At 45.3% G+C, this 20,843-nt stretch overlaps 1 protein-coding gene across 1 annotated transcript; it reads right to left on the reverse strand.

The window, feature by feature from the left end:
* Positions 1-382: 382 nt before the first annotated feature.
* LOC105890119 (suppressor of tumorigenicity 14 protein homolog) lies at positions 383-20,274 on the reverse strand. Its single transcript, XM_042710256.1, has 19 exons — positions 20,006-20,274; positions 19,138-19,324; positions 18,398-18,522; positions 15,681-15,748; positions 15,104-15,294; positions 14,226-14,330; positions 13,652-13,871; positions 12,666-12,808; positions 11,675-11,772; positions 10,542-10,651; positions 10,040-10,173; positions 9,048-9,152; positions 8,432-8,545; positions 6,701-6,814; positions 5,986-6,105; positions 4,070-4,253; positions 3,025-3,296; positions 1,947-2,083; positions 383-1,529 (listed from the first exon to the last, which is right to left on the reverse strand). Exons 1-19 carry the CDS (start codon positions 20,090-20,092, stop codon positions 1,362-1,364), a joined length of 2,682 nt encoding a protein of 893 aa, XP_042566190.1. The 5' UTR covers positions 20,093-20,274; the 3' UTR covers positions 383-1,361.
* Positions 20,275-20,843: the final 569 nt, after the last annotated feature.

The raw sequence follows: 20,843 nt of genomic DNA on the forward strand, positions 1-20,843 counted from the left end.
CTTTCGTGGGGACAAAACTGTCATACTCCACTACCGCTTTCACCAAAACTGTTACTTTCCACGTGCCCGTTTCTGCGAAAGACACCCTCAAATAGACCATTTTTGGTTGGTTTAACAAAGCCAGTTGAGCTGCACTATCAACGAGATTGTGATTAGTGTGATCAAGTAGCCTAACTTTGACGAGGTTAGAATACACCACCGTGAAAAGTAACACTAGGTATAGATGCTTCATAATTCTCAGTAACAATACGTTAAAAAAATATTTTTGGCAAAGGAAGGACACCCAATCGGTCTACTAATTACAAAGTACACCAAAAAAGGCCAAAACAACATGAAGCAATTAAGAATTGTATTCGGAGACTGTTTAATATATCACTAATTTCAACAGCGATCTTAAATAAATTGAACAGAGCTAATTGTGACATTTTGGGCAGGTGGTTCGACAGTACATAAGACAAAACTTTAAACAGAGCAGTACCACTGAATGACCACGAGTAGGAGCATGTTCTGGTAGCAGACAAGATGTTATGTTGGTCGTACTCATCACTCGGTTAAAACAGCGCCTAAAAGTTGGTATCCGGAAGTCTGGATACACTCAATCACTCGGGGTGACATGATACAGTACAGTGATTTGAGGCTTTGTAGTGAGATTCAGCAAAGAAACCATGAACTTGATGTAGGTTCTACACTAAAAGGACAACTGATACCACATAACACCATATGATAATATGCATTTTACCTTCTCTTTTAGCTTGTGCAATACAGAGTTTGATAGGCATAGAAAAACAGTGAATATATCATGGGACAAACAACTCAGTGTAAATGTGATTATTTATCCCAGTAAAGTAGGGGAACTGAAAGCTACACTAATTGAAATAATAGCTGGTAATATATGACTACAAGATCTGTCTGACTACTGGGATGAACATATGCATTAATATACATACACACACAGTAGGCCTATACCCAGTAGCACAGAGATGACTTCTTCCACAGTGACAAAGAGTCAAGCACATTTCTGGAATGTGTGTTCAAACTTTCAGCAATGCCCAGTGATCTTTGTGTAAGCTAACCTGTGGCAGGTGATGGTGGAAGTACAGAGTTTGGAAGGTCATGACAGCATTGTGGCTGAGTTTGTCTGACTTCAGGGATGAAGGACGGTGGACAATTCCAGAGGGAGGACTGACTGGCATGTGGCTTTAGGAGGGAGTGAAGTGGCTTCACCAGGAAGTCGAGGGGTTTGTAGTGGTAGCACCCCAGTATTGTGTCAAGATGAATCACTTTTCAGGTGTAAGTTGCCTCTGTGCGCGTGCAAGTCACACTGACGTCGTGTAGTTATATTGCACAACGGCACACGCGCTCTACACCTGGCCTTTGGTCTGCTGATGGATCCAGTCTGTGAACTTAGTGACCTGCGTGTAAACTCCTGGACGGTTCTGCCGAGCGCAGCCCTCTCCCCAGCTCACAATCCCGGCCAGAAACCAGCGCCGTCCCTTCTCCAGACACACCAGTGGGCCGCCCGAATCACCCTGCACAGACAGACACACACACACACACACACACACACACGCACACGCACACGCAGACGCAGACGCACACGCACATGCAGACACACACACACCCGATGCATTAACAAATGAACCACTATAAAGGGGGACTGTTCAATTTGTGTGCTCACTAAGCCCTGCACAGAGGCAAACACATTCATGCATAATCCAAACCAAAAAAACAAAAACACGTTAAGAGGGACTGTTCTGTTAGGGTGGTAATCTGAAACATTATTCAGTTCAAATCTGTAAGGCGGTGTTTAGGTCTTTAAAAATGAAAAAAATTGCTGTGGTACACCAGCTCTCACACTCATTGGTTTCCACCAGTGTGCTGAAGTGTCCATCTTTGTTTTAAAATGATTGCAGTGTTTAAGTTGTTTGAGTTGTTTGAGTTGTCACCTGACATGCATCTACGCCTCCTTGCATGTTGCCAGCACAAAGCATTCTGGGAGTGACAGCGTCGTCGTACAGCTTGTTGCAAACGTTTCGGTTGATGATGTTCACTGTGGCCTCTTGCAGAAGCGAAGCCAGCTCACCTGATGAGAACGTCGCCAAAATGTTACTACACATCCCTAGAGACAAGCCTTACATCACTTACACACAACTGACAATATAATTTACAAAAACCACCATGTAAAATACAAAAGGACCTTCTATCTCCATTTACTGTTAGTGGAGTAGGTCAACGTCGACACTGTCACAATCATTGCATTCTGTACCATAGGGTCAGACCCATCCTTGTATCTCTAAACACCCCCACTCCGTGTGAATATGTTCTCCCTATGTATATGTGATTTATGTATGTATGTCGGTGAGGTGTATAAGTGAATAAGTGTATAAGCTACTGGATGACCTAAATTTCCCTCGGGATTAATAAAGTCTATCTATCTATCTATCTATCTATCTAAAGAATTGGCTTTTATCACAAAGGACAATACACTGAGGAGGCTCTTCCAGTCAGGCTGGTCTCAGGAGAATGCACTCAGTGAGAATTACTTCGTGTTGATGTTTATCATCTCTCTGGAGTGACGCTCACCGACAGAGCTTTGAATCGTCTCATAAGACACACAAGACGTGCACACCTTTCCACTTGCTACCTCCCCAATGTAGACCTTTCATGCGTCCCTTCATTTGACTGTTTTTTAAATATAATATTTGGTTCTCTCTCACAACTAAGCTACAGGTACACAGGAGCACATCTGTGGGTCACACTTTATTTGGATAGTCCGCCTACAGAGACTTTACAGATGGTTTGTTGAAATTCAAGCTCAGTCTTTTGAATTGTTCACTGAACATCACCCTAACCAAACCCAACCCCTAGCCCTAACCTTAACCATAAGTTGTAGTTAACAGAGTTTGCACAGATAGTTTGTTTATAATTTGAGCATTTGTAGATAGTCTATAGGGGACCATCCAAATCAAGTGTGACCTATCTGTGCATGTCTGTACACATTTGTAACCCCTGCAGGGTCCTTACCGTCCTCCGTGAGCACCCCCCAGCCTGTCACGAAGCAGCTGGTCCCCGAGGAGAAGGCGTGGGTGGGAGCGGGCACACACACGGGCTGTACCAACTCGTTGAAGAAGACGGGGGCGCTGATCTCCAGCAGGGCGATGTCGTAGTCGGAGGTGAACTGGTCGTATTGCGGGTGCTGCAGGATGCGGCGGACCTGCCGCGTGGCAGCGGCGTTGCTAGCCGTGTTCATGACGCGCATACCCATGTAGGCACGCCAGGAGCGGGCGTCAGAGTACCTGTTAACCCCCCCAGGTGAGGCAGGTCAGAATGTGGACAACCAGTGAGCGCCTATAGACATGCATGCTTGATCATAACAAACATACACGCTCATACACACAGACAGACATGCATACAAACATTCAAACACTCCTACACAAACTCATCACTAGACATGCACACAAGCAACATGGATGCATAGAGCGGCCCCTAGCAGCATGCTAACTGTAAACCAGCGTCTCTCAGTCCTGCTAATGGGGCCCCTGCACTGAAACTCTCCTCTCTGTTTTTGCTCCAAGCACACCCGATTGAAGGCAGTATAAAATGTTTTCCACTTGTTAAGTAGAAAAGTATGGTTTATTTAGATAATCACAAGGTCACGCATGTAGAGCGGAGAGGCTTTAAGAGATGAGTTGAGACCCCAAGGAGTAAACAAGCTGCCTCTGGACAAGAGCAGGAGGGAGTTTTGGTCTAAACCAGCACGTTAAAGCCCTGCAATCACCAACAACAGCTCAGAACATTTTTAGTCGAACCCAGACCATGGAACTACATAGTGCAATACCCTTGGCAGCTAGACGGAACCACAGGTGTGTTTTTCTGTCATTCAAATGACCATATACCATCAAAATGAATTTAAAGACGATACCAAAACAATTTTCCTACGAAAATAAACCACAAAAAAAATGGTTCATTCCTACACAGTATTGCTTTAAGCGGTAGCAAAGGGGTTAAATCCTACACATTATTGCTTTAAGCCATTGCTTTAAACAATCCAAACCAGGCATCTCCTCACTTGATGGCGTCCGAGTCCTGGAAGCAGTGTGCTGCGGAGAGCAGCCAGCGGCTGGAGACCAGCGAGGCGCCGCACACGTGTCCGTAGCGCTCCATCTGCAGGCTCACCTGCCACGGCCACGAGCCTGTCTGAGCGTCCGCACCACCCACGATCTTCGCCTTCTTCCTGGGACGCGTGCCGCAGACTGCAGCCAGAGGGAGGGGAGACGGAGGGAGGAGTGGAGATGAGTGGGACAGAGAGGAGTGGAGGGAGAGGAGTAGAGTGGAGAAGAGCAATTCAATTCAATTCAATTTGATTTAAATAGCGCCAAAACAATACAATTGTCTCAAGGTGCTTTGCAGAGCCCAGGGCCTGAACCCCTTTAGAGCAAGCACAATGGTGACAGGGGCAAGGAAAAACTCCCTGCTGATCAGGAAGAGACCTTAAGCAGAACCGCGGCACATAAGGGGGGACCATCTGCTTAGAGCCGGCCAGGTAGAGAAGGAAAAGAAGGGGGGTAGAGGATAGAGGATAAGGTGGGGAGAGAGCATTCAAGTATTCAAAAACAGCTTATGGGTATGCAGTGTGCTCATGAGGTTACTATTACTATTATAAGGGTAAGTAGAGTAATGGAACAGAAAACGTCAATGGTGGCAATTTTTACATTGCATGTAAATACTAGCACAGAGTATGGGGTAGAATAAGTGCATGACAGTGTGGAGGGGGTGGGCAGGTGTAGGCTGAGGGTTTCTACAAGTAGATCAGGTGGAGAGACTACAGCAGCATCCCACAGCGAAGATGTGTGGAGTGACTAGGAGGGGAGGAAAGAGGCAAAGTCAGTGGGTAGAGTTCGGTTGCCAATACGCGCATATGTACTTAACGGATATGGTGATGACGAACAATGTTTCAACAGCCATCAGCATTAACAGGGTCAAACCAAAATGTGCTTTTACATCCTGAGGAGGAAGGGAGTGAGAAGTGGAGTAAAGAGAAGTGGATGAGTAAAAGAAAGGGAGGGGTGAGAGGAGTGGAGGAGTGGAGGAGTGAAAGCAAGGGGTGGGGGGGGGAGTGGAGGAGTGAAAGAGGAGGAGTGAGTGAAAGAGGAGGAGTGAGTGAAGAGTAAAACAGGGAGTAAAGTGAGAGAAGGTGAGTGAGGGAAGTGAAGATGAAGATAAAGGGGGGGGGGCGAGGAGTTAGAGGAGAAGGCTTTGACAGAAAAAGAATGACACAAACCACCTTTCTTAGATAAACTGAGATTTTAAAGTGTGTGCAAGTGTCAGACATTGGCCATTCCCTGGCAGCCATTCAACTGACATGTTTATCCAAAGTGATTTCTGACACAGTGACTGTATAAACCACGTTATATAGATAGGCGTACTTAAAAGTATATTGAACTCAAGACTTTGTGCCCTATTTAAAATGACTATTCAGTGCATGTTTTCGGGTATTTCAAGATATGCTTTTCAAAGGCAAAAAATATATATGCGTTTATTTGAAATGGAAATATCGGAGTGTCAGCACTTTTTGATCTATAGAGAACATGGTCACCCCATCCAAACATTGAATTATCTAAGCTACTGAGGACATAGAGGTTATGAAGGTGTTCAGTCTGGTTATGAAGGTGTTGAGTCTGGTTATAAAGGTGTTCAGTCTGGTTATGAAGGAGCTGAGTCTGGTTATAAAGGTGTTGAGTCTGGTTATGAAGGCGCTGAGTCTGGTTATGAAGGTGTTGAGTCTGGTTATGAAGGTGTTGAGTCTGGTTATAAAGGTGTTGAGTCTGGTTATAAAGGTGTTGAGTCTGGTTATGAAGGTGTTGAGTCTGGTTATGAAGGTGATGAGTCTGGTTATGAAGGTGTTGAGTCTGGTTATGAAGGTGATGAGTCTGGTTATGAAGGTGATGAGTCTGGTTATGAAGGTGATGAGTCTGGTGGACTCACCACAGCGCATCTCGTCAGAGCCGTCTTTGCAGTCTTTGACCCCGTCACACTCTGGGTTCATCTTATTCACACACTTCCCATTGGAACACTTGAAGGATGAAGGGGAGCAGCCTTTATGGACTGGGAAACAGGAGAAATAGTTTATTGAGGACTTTAAGGTGCGTGTGTCTGTCTGTCTTTCTGTCTGTCTATGTGCATGTGTGCATGTGTGCATGTGTGCATGTGTGCATGTGTGCATGTGTGTATGTGTGCATGTGTGTATGTGTGCATGTGTGAATGTGTGTTGATGAGTGTTGGAGAGAGACTGGGAGCATATGTTGAGCATTTGTGGGTGTATTTAGAGCGCTTGTCTGTGTGGGTGTAGGTATGTGTGTGTGGGTGGGTGGTGTGTGTATGTCTGCGTGTGGGTATGTGTATATCTGTGTGGGTGTGTGTATGTCTGTGTGTGTAGGTGTGTGTGTGTGTGTGTGTGTGTATGTCTGTGTCTGACTGTTTGTGTGGGGGGGGGGGTTGTGTATGTCTGTGTGGGTGTGTGTATGTCTGTGTGTGGGTGTGTGTATGTGTGTGTGGTGCGTGTATGAGTATGTGGTGTGGTGTGTGGCCTGTGTGTGGGTGTGTGTGTATATGTGTGTGTGTATGTCTCTGTGTGTGGGTGTGTATGTCTGTGTGTGTGTGTAAATGCGTGTGGGAATGTGTGTTTGTCTGAGGCACTCACATGATCTGGTGCAGTTGAGCTCATCGCTCCTGTCCTTGCAGTCTATCACCCCGTCACAGACTGAGGCCTTTGTGATACACACCTTATTGGGACACATGTGGTAGCACTTCCCTGCTAAAAGATGAATAAAAATAGCAATGCCTTCCTTGAGTCTTTTTTTTCTTTGACAGGGAAACACACACACAAACATGCAATAAAAGCCACATATACAACCCTGTTATAGTCAGCTCAGTGTCTATGTATACAACCCTGTTATTACAGCTCAGTGTCCGCGTTTACAACACTGTTATTATAGCTCAGCTCTCTCCTGAGAAAACCTCCCTGCTATTAAAGAAGGTGAAGAACACTTGAGCACAGGAGATGGCGGGGAAAGTACCATTCACCTATTTGTGTACAACAGGTGAGAGCGGGTACATGATCCGTGTTCAGGCAAGGGGCAACTGAGGAAATTATTTTCTTTGTGGTGATGGTATGATGGGGAAATACCAAATCACAATTCATATAAAGGGATTTTAAGATTTTGTTAAGTGACATACATTTTAACATACATTTAGTCATTTGGAAGACACTGTTATCCAAAGCAACTTACAGTACAGTATGTATTAGCATTAGCATATATATATATACAGTCACTTAGACAAGTATTCAACCCCCCTGAAAGGCCTCATCATTTTCACAATTATCAAAGAAACTTAAATACATTTTCCCACTCAGTATTTTTATTGCAAACATCTATGCTCTATGATCTAATATATTTCCAAAGGCAACTTAAGTTGTTTGTCGGCTAACATTAAACATAAATACATTTCAAACTTACATAAGTATTCTACACCCTGTGCTTTTGAGTTCCAGATTAAGGCAGTGACACATTCTTCCCAAATGATACAGAGGTGTCACTTATTTAACCATAACTGATCCTTATTAGGTATCTCCTATGAGTGGTTAAAGTAGAGATCTTCTTCTGGATATAAAATCACTGTCTAAAGGTCCTCAGCCAGGTTGTGAAGTAAATAAAGACTAAAGAGGCAAGGTGATTGAAATGCTGAGGGGTTCTCTACCAAGTACTAATATAGAGAAGTTGAATACTAATGCAAACAGAATATGGAACAGGGAGCACGCAAAGGCTACTGGTGAAAATGTATATTAGTGCTGTAAGCGGTTTTGGATAAAAGCAGCTGGTAAATGAATACATGTAATAAATGTAAGAGCTCAGGTAGTAGATCAGGTAGTAACTCAGGTAGCTCAGGTAGTAACCCTGATAACTCAGGTGGTAACTCAGGTAGTAACCCTGATAACTCAGGTGGTAACTCAGGTAGTAACTCAGGTGGTAACTCATGTGGTAACTCAGGTGGTAACTCAGGTAGTAACTCAGGTGGTAACTCAGGTAGTAACTCATGTAGTAACAGGTGGTAACTCAGGTGGTAACTCAGGTAGTAGCCCTGATAACTCAGGTGGTAACTCAGGTAGTAGCTCAGGTAGTGACTCATGTGGTAACTCAGGTAGTAACTCAGGTAGCTCAGGTAGTAGCCCTGATAACTCAGGTAGTGACTCATGTGGTAACTCAGGTAGTAGCCCTGATAACTCATGTGGTAACTCAGGTAGTAGCTCAGGTAGTGACTCAGGTAGTGACTCAGGTAGTAACTCATGTGGTAACTCAGGTAGTGACTCATGTGGTAACTCAGGTAGTGACTCATGTGGTAACTCAGGTAGTAGCTCAGGTAGCGTGCTTACCACAGTTGTTGTTCTCCTCGCTGCTTTCTCCACAGCCTGCCTGTGAGCCACACTGACTGCCGTGAGGTTTGCACTGCCCATTCCCACAGTACACCTCCCCTGGCCTGCAGTTGGCTGCAGCGATAAGAAGAAGAAGGAGAGAACTACCATAAATATATCAGAAATATCATATATTTTTCACACTGTTTTTCTGTGTTTTTCCAACTCACATGCCCATTCCTCTTGCACCCACATAATGATATTGATCTACTTCTATCCTTGGCTAAGGGTCAATTTTTTCCTTTTTCTTTTTCTTACAATGGCTTTCCCTTCTGTAACCATGGCTATTTGTAAAGTATGGAAGCATGACACACTACACCACAAACCCGGCACTTTTAAACGTAAGCCCCTTAGATAGTTAGAGAGCGTTTTTTCGAAAAGTTATGCTTTCCGTGGCGGAAAAAAACTGTTTTTTGCATGGACAGAAGGGCTTAAACAGAAATTTGCCCAGGTAAGTGTGGACAGGACCTGACTGGCACGGTTCTGGCCCACATGGATAAGGCCTACATCTGGTCCAAAGTCTACTGCTACCTGGGTGATGTTGAAAGATGGAGTGTGTGTTCTCACAGGTACTCACAACACTTTGTCTCATCCCGCCCGTCTGTGCAGTCCTTCTCCCCATTACACACTTTCCTCAGGGGGATACACAGGCCATCACCACAGCGAAACTGTCTAGGACAGGCTGAGAGAAACACACACACAAATACACACATATGCCCATTAATATCAAAGATCTGAACGACTTAATACCGCACTCACCCACTGACCCACCTCCGTGATCTTACTGTAAGGAACCACTTTTCCAGACCAACGACGAAACTGAGAGTGGGCGAAGGTTTCCGCGTGTTCGTCTTTCTGTGCTTTGCTGAAACGCAATATTTTATTAAAGGACCCTGTCTTGGTAAACTTAATTAATCTGCACACTCTTGCTCAACACACTCAAGCAGAGTCACTATTTATTGAGCAACTTGATTGTATGAATCATCCTCCCTCCAAAACCAGGCAACGGCACACACTGCAGATAAACAACTATATGACAGATAGATGATTTTATCCAAGGTGACTCACACATTTTCTCAGTGTGTGTCCCTGGAAAGCAAGCCATTCAACCTGGTGATGCTGTTAGCATCTTTGCCTTTTGGTCGAGCCACAACACCAGTTCTCATTCACAGTCTGGATCCTGATAAACAAGCACATTTACCAGACTCAGGGCCAGCTGGGATTGCGTACATTTTCTTAGGAATCGATCGGGGCCTGAACCCTAGAGAGCAAGCACGAGGCAGCAAAGGCAAGGAAAAGCTCCCTTGAACAGGACGAAATGATGAGCAGAACCTGTCTCAAAAGGAGGGGCCCCTCTGTAAGATCTGACCCAGTATCCTCCACTATATGGGACACTTCCGCAAAGGTGCTGGCCTTGAGACCGGCAGCCAGACAGTTCACAATGACATGACCCAGGAACCTTTAAAAAGCTGGCCCTGACTGTGTAAATGAAGCCCCGTGGTGGGTCCCCCCGGTGGTGGTGAAAGGCGGGGCGGCGCTAGCACTGACGGCTGTCAGATGAGCACTCACTGGTCTCCGGGGAGAAGGCGCGGAACAGCAGCTGAAAGCCCCTGTGAGTCAGGGACTCGTCCGAGCGAAAGTGCAGCAACACCGGGGATGAGTAGATCCTCTTCCTGCTGCTGTCCACGATAGGGTTGCACAGCCTGAGAGGTGAAAACATAGCACACCGACACACACACACACACACACACACACACACACACACACACACACACACACACACACAAGCACACGTACACACACAAACATATACCCACACAATTGACGGGCAGAAGTGGACACATAAGCAGACACATTTCCATAAGAGCACACATTCAGACACAAACCTGTGGAAGTGCATACACTCAAACACACACACACAAAAACGAATCATTTACCTATTAAGGATAATTCACTCAATCATTGAGAACATTCCTGCACACCACAAACTCATGCAGATGACTGCTATGCAATGTGGATGTGGATGACACCAATGCCAGAGTGGAGCGGCAGAGATAAAAATCGAACTCACCGGACCCCATTGATTTCCAGCCAGTCTTTTTCACAGGCCCTGGAGGATGGCGAATCCTGAATGTCCAGCATCACAATGGTTATGGAGAGCAGGTAACCAGGGAACGGCGTCTGACAAAGAAGCAAGACGGGCGAAAAACAAGATTTAGCCTCAGCGTTGAAAAAGAAAGGAATGTAGAGACACGGCCTGGGACAAGGCCCTCACACTGCCTCCAGGTCATTATCAAGGGATGGGCTTTGTGCTGTTTTTAAATGGCTGACTGTACCATGCATATTGATACTCGCACACACACACACACACACACACACACACACACACAGAATTAGGCTGATGAGGTGCAAATTAATTATTTCAAAGATAAAGGTCAGGTATTTAGCAGACGCTTTCATCCAAAGCGACACCTTGCAGTGATCGAGAATCAAACCCAGGTCGTCCGCTTAGAGGGCGACGACCCTAACCACTGCTCCACCACGCCCTATTGTGAAAGGTTCATAGTCCTTCTTCAGGACACTCCTGTACTTCCTGTGTCCCACCTCTCTCTACTTCAGCCATACTGAAATAGTAAAGTCACCACGTAATTACAACGCCCTTCTTATTAATCTGAATCAGTAGAATGGCCAAATCCAGATTCTGCATCACTATCTCCTTTTCAGATGGGTTTATACTATGGAGATGAGTAGTTCAGGAGAGTAATCCAGTATTAATATCAAGACTAGCATGAACCTAGCAAGGCTGGGTAAATTTATGGACAGATGATTTACAATGTAGAGAACCAGAGGACTCGTGACTCAGGGCTCTGTGAGCTCTCAGAGGATTGAGGACCCTGGGATGAGTGAATATCTGAGGGAGGCAGTGGGCTTGGCCCTCTGAAGGACAGTAAGCCTTGACCTCTGTTCTCACCTATCCTCACCCTCAGTTTCCTGTTCCACTACAATGCTATATGGTCATACAGCTATATGGTTTTCAGTTCCCCTACAGTGCTATGTGGTCATATGGCTATAGGATTGCCAGTTTCTCTCGAGTGTTTCATTGTAAAAAAAACTCTGTCAAATCTGAAATGGTAAGATGTGAGCATTTTCTAATATCTGAGGAATTGAGAGGGAATGTCGTCTTTGTCTTCCTCTCGTCCTCACCCTCAGTTTCCAGCTGCAGTCCATGTTTGGTGCGTAGTTGGCTGGGAAATAGGGCGAGGTCAGCGAGCCGTTCCATGATGAGATGAAGCCTCCACATTCTAGACACGAGCACAAACAAACACAGGTGACAGATTACATAGGACACAAAAGCTGGGTCTGTAAAACAAAAGAAGAGATGACTGATGAGAAAAAAAACAGATATTAGTAGGAGGATAGCATTTCTAAGGAAAAAAGGGTTAAAGATACGCTGTCAATAACTTGAAGCCGCTGAAAAATAAATCCGAACTTCTAAATTTGATTTGAATTTCTTGCTCATTGATCAGAACTGGAACACTCTCTTCCAATATACAAGTGTTCATACCGTATATGTATGAAGGCTATTCACCTTACCTGAGCTAATGATTCGGCTCATACAGCTCATAAACGATCAGACTGCATCTGTGGTCATTGATAGGGATTAAGATTTATATACGTCTGCTTGAGTCTGACTGAATATGATTCTCTTTATGATTATAAGTTAAACTGATTATCTCCCTATCATGATTTCACACTACTACAGCTGTCCAGATGGACTGTTAGGTGAAAATTCACCCTTAAGTTAGTTCTGGACTCCGAAGTTGTAGATCAGTATATTTATTCAATAACAATTGCAATTGGGCTCACTCACAACACAAGGATGAAAAGTGAAGCCCTGATACTCACAAACCACAAGGGTTATATACTTAAGATTTATCTAATGCTGACGCCATAAATGTTTAATCATCTAGTTCTCGACTGAGCTTCTAGTATCTTCTCAGGGTCGAGAAAACAATAAGTGGCGCCAGTTAATCAAAGTTACACATATACACAGAAACACAGAAAAGCCATGTCACTGATATGAAAAGCATAAAAGGTAATTATTAATACAAGCACTTGATTCATATATTCTGAAGTAATTAACAGTTTGGTAATTATCTCCATCATGGACACATACACACATACACACACACACCTTCTTTAGGTATGGCCTGGAAATAGGCTTTGAAGATGGCTCCATGTCGTTGTCGACTGAAAGAGAAAGTGACCAGCATGACATTTCCAGACGAGGTCAGCTTCATCACCGGGGAGGAACTGGACACTGGCAGACCACACCACCTGCAACGCAACACAACACAACATGTTACATGACATCCCATAAACGCAACGCACACAGCCGCGTTTGAGAGATGTGGAGAACCTGCAGAGACTGTCCATTTAACAGGGATAACGCTCAAATGTCACAGGCATGGCCTTGGACTGTGTAGATCACTTATATATATGAGGTTGTATAAATACATAACATTGATATTGAATTAAATAGCACATTATTAGCTTTTTCATGCAAAGAGATCACTCACTGTGCCCATCATCCATGTGCAGGCATGGAGTCCTCAATGCTAGAATGCAGTTTGCGTATTGCAATTACTTAAAGAATAGTACGCAAGAGGAAGTGGTTTATCAAAAATACACCTGGTGCCCATGACATGCAGGACCCTATTTCATGCAGCCAGGGTTAGCAGGGGGTTTAAGGGGCCCTGGCTTTACAACACAGGCTGGGAGCCATGAAATCAGCTATGGAATCCCCCGATCAATGCTTCCAACCTCTGTGCTATTTTAGCCACTCTTGCTACATCATAAAAAATACCCCTGTATTAAACCCTTTGTGTCTTCCTGACACTGACACTGAGTTATACCCGCTCGTGTGTACCTGACACTGACCTGTGTCATACCTGCTCGTGTCTACCTGGCAATAATTTGTGTTGTACTCTACCTGGCGAGGATCTGTGTGTGCAGCCATTCTCTCTTTACACATTTTCATATTCTAGCATCTCTATCTTTTGGGTGTGTGTCCTTTCTCTCTCTTTCTCAACACCCTCTCATGTCTACCGGGCGATGATGTGTGTTATATTCTCTCATGTCTACCGGGCGATAATGTGTGTTATATTCTCTCATGTCTACCTGGCGATCATTTTGTTCTGTAGCGGGAGCAGGAAGTCGAAGGCGGAGAGCTTGTGTGCGGAGCAGCTGCCGGGGGTGGCCCCCTGCAGGGTCAGGACCACCAGTCGCACCACGTGACCTGAGGGGACCCGCAGCCTCCACTGGTAGTACGGCTTCTTGGGGCTCACCAGACTCAGGGTGCGGTTGTTGCCATACTTAGCGTACAGGTCAAAGGACATCGCTGCGGAGACAAGGTGAAGGAGAATTGAGCTTGAGCGAAACAAGGGTGAGAAAGAATGGGGGAAATAACAAGAATAAGGGGAAGAAAAGGGAAAGAAAAGAATAAAAAAGAGAACAAATACAAGAAAAAATACATAAAAAAAGGGAAAGTAGAAAAAAGAATGAATGAATAGATGAATGAATGAATGAATGAATGAATTAATGAATAGATGAATAAATAGATGAATAAATGAATGAATGGATGGATGAATGGATCAATGAATGAATGAATGTATGAATGACTGTGAAATTAAAAGACAGAGAAAAGAGGGAAAAGTCCTTTTTAAGTTCCATGTTCCAGTTGGCCTTTTCTGACCTTGGTGACCCATCTGCCACTTTCCACTCTGCAGAGAATTCGGATTCTTGATTTTTTCTGCCTTGTCATCAGAGTCATCATCATCATCATCGTCATCATCCAGACCTATACACACACGCACACGCATGCACGTGCACACACACACACACACACACACACACACACACACACACACACACACACACACACACACACGCATACATACAGAAAGTTCCCTTCACAAGTTATTTCACAAGTAACAGCTGAATCACTCAGTTTAACATGCTCAACAGCTCTGGGAAACACAACTAAAATTAGTACTTCTTCTGTACTGTACGTTTTAAGGCACCAAAGATTCTGCTAAAGGATTTATGGATAAATGACTCGCTAAATGACTAATGCAATATAAAACAACAAGGAAGTCATGATCACGTTGGATCACTGATCAGGATCATGGTGTATTACTGTGGGGGAAGTAGTCCCAGGGGGTTGGAAAGGACAACAGTGGAACCCTCAGTGGAGTGAGGGGTAACTCTTTATTTGCACAGTTCGCCTACAGAGACTTTACAGATGGTTTGTTGAAATTCAAGTTTAGTCTTTTGAAATAGTTCACTGAACATCACCCTAACCAAACCCAACCCCTAGCCCTAACCTTAACCAAAAGTTGTAGTTAACAGAGTTTTGACAGATGGTGTGTTTATAATCTGAGCATCTGTAGATAGTCTATAAGGGACAAATAAATAAAGTGTGTTTATAATCTGAGCATCGGTAGATAGTCTATAGGGGACCATCCAAATAAAGTGTGTTCATAATCTGAGCATCAGTAGATAGTCTATAGGGGACCATCCAAATAAAGTATGACTGCAGCATGTGTGGAGGACAGAGAGTGGACAGCTGACCCAGCAGTGAGAGTGTGTCCTCTTCCTTGTTCAGGTAGTACCGCTCCTCATTCTTGTTGTACAAGAACTTGTTGGTGAAGGGTAGTCGTCTCTGCAACCTGTCCGGCTTGGAATTCTGTATCTCCAAGGCAACAGTTGCTGGGGCGGAGAACTTGCTCACGTAGAACACGTTGAGCCCATCTGATCCTTCACTGTCAGTAGACCCGTACACACACACACACACACACACACACGCACAAATACACACATATACTTTAACAGAAAGACATGACTAAACATTAATCACGCCGTTCTGCTGGGCGTAGTGAAATACTTTTTCCAATGAATACGTCCTTGACACACTTGTTTAAAAGGTCAAAGTAATGGTGAGAAGACTGTCCAAACAATAAACCCTCACTGTCTGTGGCGCCCTTCTTCCAAGAAGCAGTTTCACAATGGCCGCACCTCAGTAACATTACACTTTTAGCATAATTTCAAAAGCATTTCAGAAAGACCAAGGCAAAGGGTGAAGTATAAAACTAAACTGTTAATGTACTGGAACAACATTATTAAAGTCCATTTGAGTTAATTTCCTCACCTGAAGGCAATTATTCCTGAGCGCTTGTAGTAGGACATCCATTGGGTTGAGTCATATAGTTCTGAAAACTGACAAGAAACACTTTTCAAAATCCTCCAAATGCAACACAATCCAACAAAAGTACAGTTTAAAAAAATATATATATATAAATAAAAAAAGCTAAAAAAAAAAAACAGGTTAATATCTTAATCCCAAAGAAAAGGCAAGCACGTACAATGTACATAGTACATACTTTCTCGACTGTCTCAGTTTAGTTAGCCTGGTGTGGAAAGTTTGCTTGGCGTGACATGGTCAGCGGACGCCCCCTCTGCTAAGTTGGGTTGACATCAACTACTGCGCTAGATGCGACTGTACCTCGCTATCACTGTACCACGCTGGACCCGCTGTCTGGCACAAAAACCCTGTTCTTGTGTAATTGGCCTGGGCAGACGAGAACTGCCGGGGCAACAACAGCTCCATTGTCTTGACCTCAATGTCATATTGAAATGTCTATGTGCTTGTCGTGGGGAAGAGGGTGGGGGGTGGGGTGTGGGTGTGTGTGTGTGTGTGTGTGTGGGGGGGGGGGGGGGTGGTGGGTACTGAGTTCAGGCCACCTTAATAAGCAGGAACGAGCATGTTGTGGACACATGCCGGCCAACTTTTGCTGCCATTGTTGTTACAGACTGAACATAATTTACTCAGGAGGTTATTAATGTGTAATTATGGTTCTATTGAATTTGACAGTTGGGACAATTTCCTCCGACAAGCCTTAAGAGGCGATAAGCTGTTTCCCATGCCATAGCATAGGTCTCTCTAAAACATGCCTGCCTAGTGCAGTTTATCTAAAAAGAACTACAACTCCCAGTTATGACCTAAATGTCAGACCCGTGGCCGATCTACACACTTATCAGCACTGACTCTTTTCCCCTTTTTCTCTCTCTCTTCCTTTTTCTTTTCACCCTTTCTCAATCCTTCGTTCCATCACTCTCTGTTTCTGTATGACATTGCCCAACTGATGATAAAGCAAATGACTATTTAATCCTGATCCTGACTCATCCTGAGTGCCTGAGCCCACGGCCCCATCCCACAGACACAGATAGAGATATAGATGTCCTTTTTATCATAAGCATTTGTCCCTTAGGCAGATATGTGGCATGTCCTGGCTCTGTTGAAGTCCTCTTTTCATTTATCCATGTCTGTCTCTACCACTCTGTCTCTTCTCACACTCTTCAGGACTATTCTATCTCTCTCTCTCTCTCTCTCTCTCTCTCTCTCTCTCTATCTCTCTCTCTCTCTCTCTCTCTCTCGGCTTAGGAGTTGGGTTGAGGATGGTGTGGTAAACTTTTGTATATAATGACTCACTAATTCGTTTCTTTTAGTTATATATTTTATTTTATTTAAGATACTCTGTATGACTCAGTCTTTCCTGTTTCTTTCTTCTACCCATTCCTCTCTCACTCTCTCTCGGCTAGGGAGTTGGTTTGAGGATGATGTGGTAGTTTTTGGTATGTGTTATACAGTATAACGCAAAGGTTCGCTGAATGAAGTCTCTGTTTTAAAGTGCCCTCTTATCTGCTCTCTCTCATTTCCCCCTATCTTTCTCACTGACCCTCTCCCTCCCTCTCTCTTCTGCTCGCTCTCCCTCTCTGTCACTCTCTCTTTCTCTCCCTCTCTCTCTTCTGCTCGCTCTCCCTCTCTGTCACTCTCTCTTTCTCTCCCTCCCGCCCTCTTCGCCCCCCCCCCCTGCCCCTGTCGCTTTCTATTTCTCTCCCTCTCTCTCTGACCTACTCTCCTGCCGAGTGCTGCAGTACTGGGGATCCTCCACTGAGTGTCTGACTGTGTCTCCCTCCTGAGGGTCCCCCAGCAGACAATGTTTTTATTGAGGAGCTGCTCTTCCTCTCACTCTCACTCTCTCTCTCTCTCCCTCCCTCTCTTTTTCTCTCTCTGCCTCCCTCTGTCCACCCGGACACCAGCTCGCATCGCCTCGCTCCCTCGCTCCACTCACAAACGCCGGTCTTGTCCTCGGCCCTGAAAAGCGCCGGTCCCCCGGGGCCCCGTGGCGCTCAGTGCAGAGCCTCAGAGAAGCGCGGGGGGCTCCGGTTACAGGCCCGCTTTACATCCAGGAGGGGCCCGAGAGGGGCCCCTGTCTGACAGTGATTGCAGTGAACGCGAGGGCCTGTGGTTAGATGGTTAGAACCTGCTTTACATTTCAAAATGGCAACAATGAAGAGGGGCAGGAGTTTGTGTGTCTGGGGAGGTGGGGAGAGGGTTGGGGCGGGATTGGGGGGGGGGGGGGGGATGGGGGCAACAGAACACAGAGCAGGGGCCCCCATGATTTTGGTAGCCACCCTTATGCCCCCACAAGCGTCTAATGTGTCAGAGGGTAGTGGAGCTCTAGAGTGGCCACAAGAGACCTGCGGCATTCCAGGGAGACCCTCGAGAAAGAGAGAGAGAGAGAGAGAGAGGGAGAGAGAGGGAGAGAGAGGGAGCAAGAGAGAGAGAGGGAGCGAGAGAGAGGGAAAGAGAGGAGAGAGAGAGGGTCATAGAGGAAGAGGGAAATAGAGCGAGGGAGGGAAGGAGAGAGAGAAAGACAGTGAGAAAGAGAAAACAGAAAACAGAGAGAAAGGTAAAGAATGCAAGACTGAAAGAGAAAGAGAGATGGGAATCAGCAGGAGTCTCTGTACCATACATCTCACACTCACACAGTGAGCGAGATGCGCTTACGGTAATTCACTTACGTAATAGCTCAGAGCCTGAGACTGGGCACGGAACTCTGGGGAGGATGGCTCGGCCAGCTCCGGTGAGAAAGTGAGGTTGGGGAACTCCACGGTGCCTCCCAGGTAGAACACAGAGGGACGCGGCGCTGCCGAGGGCAAGGTGCCAGGCATGTGACCAAAGTGGCATACACACCACAGGGACATAAAGAAAGCCATTGAGGAGGGACACAAGTGGTGTGTTAGAGCTGAGAGCTGTGGCATCAAGTGCACATATAGGTGGTATAAGCGCAAGCAACAGAGCAGAAATACACACTGTATACACACACACACACCCACACACCCACCCAAACACACACACCCAAACCCACGAGAAACATTATCACCAAGGCACAGACTATACAAGTAAGCTGTTCAGTAGTAGAACTTAAATGCAGATGTTTAGTGTAAGAGTGGAGGAGTGGAGGATGCACTAGATGCACACACACACACACACACACACACACACACACACACACACACACACACACACACACACACACAGACACACACCTGCACACATAGACACAGACAAAAATGTTAATCATCAAGATAAAACATACACTTCACAGGAATGTTTCACTTAAACACACACACATACACTCTCCCTCTCTCTCTCTTACACGCACACATACTAACACAAAAACACACAGCACCAGATCAGTAACATGCATCCAATCCATCCTTTAAATGTTCTACTCCCCAGGGAAACAGGACAAACTCACATGCACAGAAGTAGAGAATCAGTGTGATGGCCGCGCTGAGAGGGACAAGAGACGCAGCCACCAGAGCCCACCTCCTGCACCCCCCACAGGTAGACTCCGCCGCGACCCCGGGGACTTTGCTGTCTGTCCTGGCCGATGCGGCAACTGTCGCAGCATCAGACAACTGGGTGGGCTCAATCTTAGCACCCTGCCAAACAGACCGTCAAAAACACGGCCTCATTCATACCGATATCCTCCATATTAACATATCACTAAGCGGATTCCCTGCTGTTTCATTTAACACAATTTTACAGTTTTGTCATGACCTACAAAAGGTTTATAAACGCGTAGGCTATTTCTTCACTAATACTCTGTAACACGCAATTACATAATAATTAATTCCGGGCCTGCAGTAGTCACAATTGGTCACCTCATATTGCTTTTTCATTGGAAACTATGGCGAGAGAAGCCTCGCATCCCTGCAGGATTTCCCCCGCAGAGAAACACAAAGACTTACAGGAGGGTCTCTTTTCCCACGGTCCTTCGCAGCGGTGGCACTACTCAATCGAGAGCCGCACTTTGACAAGGGCATTCATGGAGGCGAGAACCAAATACCAAGACCTACATTCATACAGTGGCGAGCCGCATTGGCAATTAAGAAGAATTAGCCGACCGAGGCTCTCAAGAGCAGCCAGGATGAGATGATGCTCAAAGCAATAAAAACGGGGGGGAAACTTCCATGCTATGCAAATGAACTTTTTCTCAACTTAAGATGTTTCACAGTAACTGTCTGTTCAACAATCCTCTGGTTTACGTGAAAATGCATCGTCTTCAGCTCACTTTTCGTTTGAGATCTCTTTAAGAGATGTAATGCAACAGCCTTCCTTACCTGTGCAGGTGTATTTCCAGTGAGACCGTGTCCATTGCCTGATACACTGTAAACTTCGCAACTTCTGTTTTTTGGATAAGTTATCATGGCACGGTCCCGTGTGGCTCCCTCGCTGTGATATGCAACAGTACCTCGGGCATAGAAATTACGCAGAAAAACCCGGGCGATCGCTCCTTTGATTCTCAGAGAAACCCGACCTGAGCGGGTCTAGAGCGGTGAGCATTCACTCCCCGTAGCCCTTCTTGAACAGGTGCTACGCCGAGCCCACAATGCACCGCGGCACAAAGGGACCACTATGAGCAGGTACAATCCACACAACCATCCGTGCGACAGAAATTGTGGGCAAACTTCCTCCGTGTGCCTACGTCTTGACTAGACAATGGAAAGCGTTTGACGTATGTTGGCCGCGCTGCTAATACATTCAGGGAAATAACAAATTCGGTAATGAGTGATAAAAGTGTGTATTGTTGCAATTTACTAGAAACACTTACATCATCAATGGTCAAAGTGTTTAATATTATAACCTCCCACGCCCATTATCATGTTACAAAGCAATGGACCTTAGGTCCCTGAAGAGAACTTGACACATAATTGTTTTGGCCTGTGTAGCCTGCAAGGTCCTTGATATGTTCAGTTTAAATTGATAATTTTCATCTTAATTGAATCATTTGTATTTATTTATTTATTTGACCAAACTACGCTTCTTTAACATGATACATGAGTAGAGCTTGTATCAGTAAGGTAAAGAAGGGGTCATTCACCTGCTTCCAGATTTGTTCTTTTCATCCATGTCCTTTCAGCCAGATGGTTTCTTATCAGCCTATCGTAAGGTGATATC

This window comes from Clupea harengus, chromosome 17 (assembly GCF_900700415.2).
Source record: "Clupea harengus chromosome 17, Ch_v2.0.2, whole genome shotgun sequence".
Classification (NCBI taxonomy): Eukaryota; Metazoa; Chordata; class Actinopteri; order Clupeiformes; family Clupeidae; genus Clupea; species Clupea harengus.